The sequence below is a fragment of the Peromyscus eremicus genome, unplaced genomic scaffold, assembly GCF_949786415.1.
Source record: "Peromyscus eremicus unplaced genomic scaffold, PerEre_H2_v1 PerEre#2#unplaced_115, whole genome shotgun sequence".
NCBI lineage: Eukaryota > Metazoa > Chordata > Mammalia > Rodentia > Cricetidae > Peromyscus > Peromyscus eremicus.
This window is the reverse complement of record NW_026734354.1, coordinates 523371-529618: the sequence shown is the minus strand read 5'-3', so window position 1 is coordinate 529618 and position 6248 is coordinate 523371. Positions and strand designations below refer to the sequence as shown.

The window sequence follows — 6248 nt, the reverse complement described above, 5'->3', positions numbered from 1 at the left end:
TTGTCCATATTAGTTGACATGTGTAAACAAAATAAGAAGAGACATAATAATGCTTGAACAGATTGTTGATACAGTTTAGACTTTTTTTCCAAAATAATTAATTTTGTGTAATTGAATGTAAGTATGTGGCCTGAAATCATAACAATTCATATATATTCAGATTTCCTTTGGTATGAGTTTTTTTTCAGATCCTCAAAGTCTAATGTTATATTCAAAGACTTTAAGAGACCAGTTACACACTAGAAATTTTACAGTTATAGGGTAGCTCTGTGTTGTGAGTAGGCATTACCACATTGATTATATTCATAGGGTTTTTCTGCAGTATGTGTCCTTTAATACACTTGAAGATGACTGAGCTGTGCTAAGGCTTTACCACACTGTTTACATTCATAGGGTTTCTCTCAATTATGTGTTCTTTCATTAAATTGAAGAGCACTATGATGAACAAAGGCTTTACCATAGTGATCACAATTGTATAGTTTCACTCCAGTATGTGTTATATTATACCTTTGAAAATGAGTGTGATGAGCAAAGGCTCGCAGAACACTGATTACATTCATAGGGTTTCTCTCCAGTATGTGTAATTTCATGTCTTCAAAGATGACAGTGCTCTGCAAAGACTTATTCCCACTAATTACATTCATAGGGTTTCTCTCCAGTATGTTCTTTTATGCCTTTGAAGATCACTATGACATTAAAAGGCTTTACCACATTGTTTGTATTCATATGTATTCTTTCATGCAATTAAAGAGCACTGTTTTGAGCAAAGACTTAACCACACCGATTACATTCATAGGGTTTCTCTCCAGTATGTGTTCTTGTATGTACTTGGAGATGACTGGGTTGTGCTAAGGGTTTAGTACATTGTTTACATTCATAGAGTTTCTGTCCCGTATGTGTTCTTTCATGCAATTGCAGAGCATTGTGTTGAGCATAGGCTTTACCACACTGATTACATTCATAGGGTTTCTCTCCAGGATGTATTCTTTCATGCAGTTGAAGAGCACTGTGTCAAGCAAAGGTTTTCCCACACTGATTACATTCATAGGGTATCTCTCTTGTATGTGTTGTTTTATGTACTTGAAGATTACGGGGCTGTGCAAAGGCTTTATCACACTGATTACATTCATAAGGTTTCTCTCCAGTATGTATTCTTTTATGCCTTTGAAGATGACTATGACATGCAAAACTTTACCACATTGTTTTCATTCATAGTTTTTTTCTTCCATATGTATTCTTTCATGCAAATGAAGAGCACTATGATGAGCAAAGTCTTTCCCACAGTGATTAGATTCATAGGGTTTCTCTCCTGTATGTTTTCTTTTATGTACTTGAAGATAATCAGGCTGTGCAAAGGCTTAACCACATTGATTACATTCATAGGGCTTCTCTCCAGTATGTGTTCTTTCATGCCTTTGAAGAGCACTGTTCTTAGCAAAGGCTTTACCACACTGATTACATTCATAGGGTTTCTCTCTTGTATGTGTTCTCTTATGTACTTGAAGATGACTGGGCTGTACAAAGGCTTTACCACATTGTTTACATTCATAGGGTTTCTCTCCTGTATGTATTCTTTCATGCAATTTAAGAGCACTGTGTCCAGGAAAGGCTTTACCACACTGATTACATTCATAAGGTTTCTCACCAGTATGTGTTCTTTCATGCAATTGAAGAGCACTGTGTTGAGCAAAGGCTTTACCACACTGATAACATCCATAGGGTTTCTCTCCAGTATGTGTTCTTTTATGTACTTGAAGATGACTGGGCTGTGCAAAGGCTTTACCACACTGATTACATTCATAGGGTTTCTCTCCCGTATGTGTTCTTTTATGCAATTGAAGATTACTATGATGAGCAAAGGCTTTACCACACTGATTGCATTCATAGGGTTTCTCACCAGTATGTGTTCTTTTATGCCTTTGAAGAGCACTGTGTTGAGCAAAGGCTTTACCACACTGATTACATTCATAGGGTTTCTCTCCTGTATGTGTTCTTTCATGCAATTGAAGATTACTATGACGAGAAAAAGCTTTACTACACTGATTACATTCATAGGGTTTCTCTCCAGTATGTGTTCTTTCATGCCTTTGAAGAGCACTGTGTTGAGCAAAGGCTTTACCACACTGATTACATACATGGGGTTTCTCTCCAGTATGTGTTCTTTCATGCCTTTGAAGAGCACTGTTTTGAGCAAAGGCTTTTCCACACTGATTACATTCATAGGGTTTCTCTCCATTATGTGTTCTTTTATGTACTTCAAGATGACTGGACTGTGTGAAGGCTTTACCACATTGTTTACATTCATAGGGTTTCTCTCCAAGGTGTGTTCTTCTATGCAACTGAAGAACTTTCCAATGAGCAAAGGCTTTGCCACATTGACTACATTCATAAAGTCTTTTAACGGTATGTGTAGTTTCATGCCTTTGAAGATGACAGTGTTGTGCAAAGGTTTTACCATATTGAGTATTTTCATAGGATTTCTCTCCAGGATGTGTTTTTTCATGCCTTTGAGGATGATTATGACATACAAAGGCTTTACAACAATCAGTATAGTCATGTGATTTCTCTGAAGTATGACTTTTTTCATACCTGCAAGAATAATTGAAACATTTAAAAGCTTTACTACATTCATTATATTGTTGAGTCTTTACATCTGCATGAATTGATTTTACAATTTGGTCTAAACATAAAGAGAACTGTGATCTTAAGGTTTTAACAAGTTGTTTACACTCATGTTGTTCCCCTGCATTAAGGTTGACTTTGTATATTTGAACATGCCTGTGATGGTAAGAGCCTTTATTACCTGGCTCATATTTATGGCATCATTTTTCTCTGAGGTTTTTCACATATTTGAAGAGAAATGGGAGAATTTGGACATTTACCTCAGTTATTCCATTGATAAATTTTCTATACTGTGAGTCATGCTACATTTTCAAATTTGACCAGGACAAAGAGAAGCATTTACACAGTCCTAGAACTCATGGGGCTTTTTCTGAGGTGTGTTTGTTGATCTATTCTGAATGAAACTGGAAAACAAATTTTTTGTAAACTTGAATCACATTCAACAATTTACTCAACATGGGACTACTATGTATTTTCTAATTGTTCTGAGATTGAGAGATGTAAACTGCTTCTCTCCAAATCCTTATGTTAATAGAGCTGGTATCCAGAGTGACATATAATATAACTATTAATGAAAGAATAAAAACAAGAATATTTCCACATTTCATTTACAATTGGACTTCTGTTCCTCATTGATATATGGTATAGGGAATAGTGTTTCTCTACAACAACCCCTCCCCTTTAACTTTTGACTCTAACTACCCATCTAACTAAAATTAGCAAAGACAGAACAACCATATGAGTAAATATACTATGGACTATTTGGTTATTACAAGGTTGTGTATATATTCTTATCACATATTCAATGAGTATATATTTTGTAATATGAATACTATGAAACTAAACAGATTGTCAGTTGTACAGCATAGCTGTGATAAAGCTATTATTCCAATGGTATTTTCTTCTAAGACATTTATTTTTTGTCAGCCTTCTTAAAAGAATCAATTACAAACACGATTCACTTACCTGCTATTGAGGTAAATGTGTTTATGAGCATTTAATGATCATTGATGCATTTTAAGCTGTGATTGTTTACATTACTTCATTTCTTTAAAACTTCCATATATATATATATATATATATATATATATATATATATATATATATATATATATGCACAGAGGCCCATTTCTATCAGCTTTTACAAGAAAATTACCTTGCATGATTTTGAGAACTTTGACAATGTTTTTCAACTTCAAAACGTTGCCAATTGTAGCCTAAAATATAGAAGAAAAAAATGTATGAAATATTACAGGAAACTGAAAATTTTACTTTACTATCTTCACTGATCCTCACAATCAACTGTGATTTATTCACCTCACACTTCCTCATTCTCAATCAAAATTGCAGAAGAGCATCAACAACCAAGAAACTATTGTCCCCTTATTTAAAATGTGAAGGAAAATTTATAGTATTACCTATAGCTGTGAGGTTCATATAGGTCTCCATCATCACATTTTTGTAGAGATTCTTCTGTGAAGGATCCATCAATGCCCACTCTTCCTGAGTGATATCGACATGCACATCATTATATGTCACTGCATTCTAAAATATGCCATATATAAATATGCCATCCATATGTATAAAACAAAAACCATGATACAACATTGTAAATGTGTGCTTCTTTGACAAATAGCCACATAATTCTGATGACTGCAACATGTATTCTATACCTCACACATTATGATGAACTCATCTAATGATTTCACAAAGAAACTGAATAGGAGGATTACTTCTATTATTTCTGAATGCTTTGAATCGGACAGCATCTTGCAAGAGAAATGCCTATTAACCAAGATAGAGAAACAAGCAAACACTTCAACAGTACTGAGCACACATCAGAGAAATTGCATGAACCATTACTAACTACAAAGAAGTTTTGTAAGCTGGATGTATTGGCTCATGCCTTTAATCCCACAACTTAGAAGGTAGAGGCAGGTATATGTGTTTCTGAGTTGAAAGTTAGCCTAGACTATGTAATCAGTTATAGGACAGAAAGAAGTAAATATTAAGAACCCATCTGCACTGTAAACTTTCATCAACAAACAAAAAGATAAGATGAACTCAGAGATTGTTTTACTGAAGTTTCTACAGAGTTAAGCATTTACTCTAGTTCTGTATTCATCTTCCAGAAATCTGAATTGTTCCAGTTTAAACTGTACTTGTATAAATAAAAAATTGACCACATGCTTGGTCACAAAACACATCTCAACAGATACAAAAATTTTGGAATAACCTCCTGAATCTTTTTGGACCATCATGCTTCAAAGTTAGATTTCAACAACAAAAATTATAGAAAGTCTATAATCTCATGGAAACTGAATAATGCCCATGTGAAACACCAATGGGTCAAGGAAGAAATAAAGTAAGAAATTAAAGATTTCCTAGAATTCAATGAAAATGAAAGTACAACATACCCAAATTATGGGACACTATGAAAGCAGTGCTAAGAAATTTCATCACTCTGAATGCACACATGAAGAAGATGGAGAAATATACCAATGACTTAACAGCACAACTGAAAGCTCTAGAACAAAAAGAAACAAACTCACCCAGGAGAAATAGATGCCAGAAAAAAAATCAAATTGAGGGATGAAATCAATGAAATAGAAACCAAGAGATCAATAAAAAAAAAATCAATGAAACAAAAAGTTGGATCTTTGAAAAAATCAACACGATAGACAAACTCCTAACCAAAATAACCAAAAGGCAAAGAGAGAGCACCCACATTTACAAAATCAGAAATGAAAAGGGAGACATAAAAACAGACAACAAAGAAATCCAGAGAATCATCAGGTCATACTTCAAAAACCTATACTCCACAAAATCTGGATAGGTACCACAACCCAAAGCTAAATCAAGACCAGATAAACTTAAAAAGATCAATAACCCCTAAATAAATAGAAACAGTCATCAAAATCTCCCAACCAAAAAAAAAAATCCCAGGACCAAATGGTTTCAGTACAGAATTTTACCAGACTTTCAAAGAAGTACTAATTCCAATACTCTTCAAACTGTTCCACACAATAAAAACAGAAGAAACATTACCAAACTCTTTTTATAAGGCTACAATTACCCTGATAGCCAAACCACACAAAGGTACAACAAAGAAAGAGAATTACATACCAATCTCCCTCATAAACATTGATGCAAAATTACTCAACAAAATATTGGCAAACTGAATCCAAAAACACATTAAAAAATTATCCACCATGACCTACTAGGCTTCATCCCAGGGATGCAAGGATGGTTCAACATACAAAAATCTGTCAATGTAATACACCATATAAACAAACTAAAAGAAAAAAAACACATGTTCATCTCATTAGATGCTGAAAAAGCCTTTGACAATATCTAACACCCCTTCATGATAAAGGTCTTAGAGAGATCAGGAATACAAGGAACATTCCTAAACATAATAAAGGCAATTTACCGCAAGCCAACAGCTGCCATCAAACTAAACGGGGAGAAATTCAAAACAATTCCACTAAAATCAGGAACAAGACAAGGTTGTCCACTCTCTCCATATTTTATTCAATATAGTACCTGAAGTTCTAGATAGAGCAATAAGACAACAAAAGAAGATCAAAGGGATACAAATTGAAAAGGAAGAAGTCAAACTTTCA

General features: G+C 34.1%; 1 protein-coding gene across 1 annotated transcript; it reads right to left on the bottom strand.

Moving 5' to 3' along the window:
• Nucleotides 1-1358: 1358 nt before the first annotated feature.
• LOC131901604 (zinc finger protein 431-like) lies at nucleotides 1359-4155 on the bottom strand (the record flags this gene model as incomplete). The annotated part of the gene is made up of 3 exons (XM_059252707.1): nucleotides 1359-2589; nucleotides 3779-3839; nucleotides 4041-4155. Coding segments are annotated over 3 exons (1407 nt in total), but the record flags the coding sequence as incomplete, so codon positions are not given.
• Between the last annotated feature and the right edge of the window lie 2093 nt (nucleotides 4156-6248).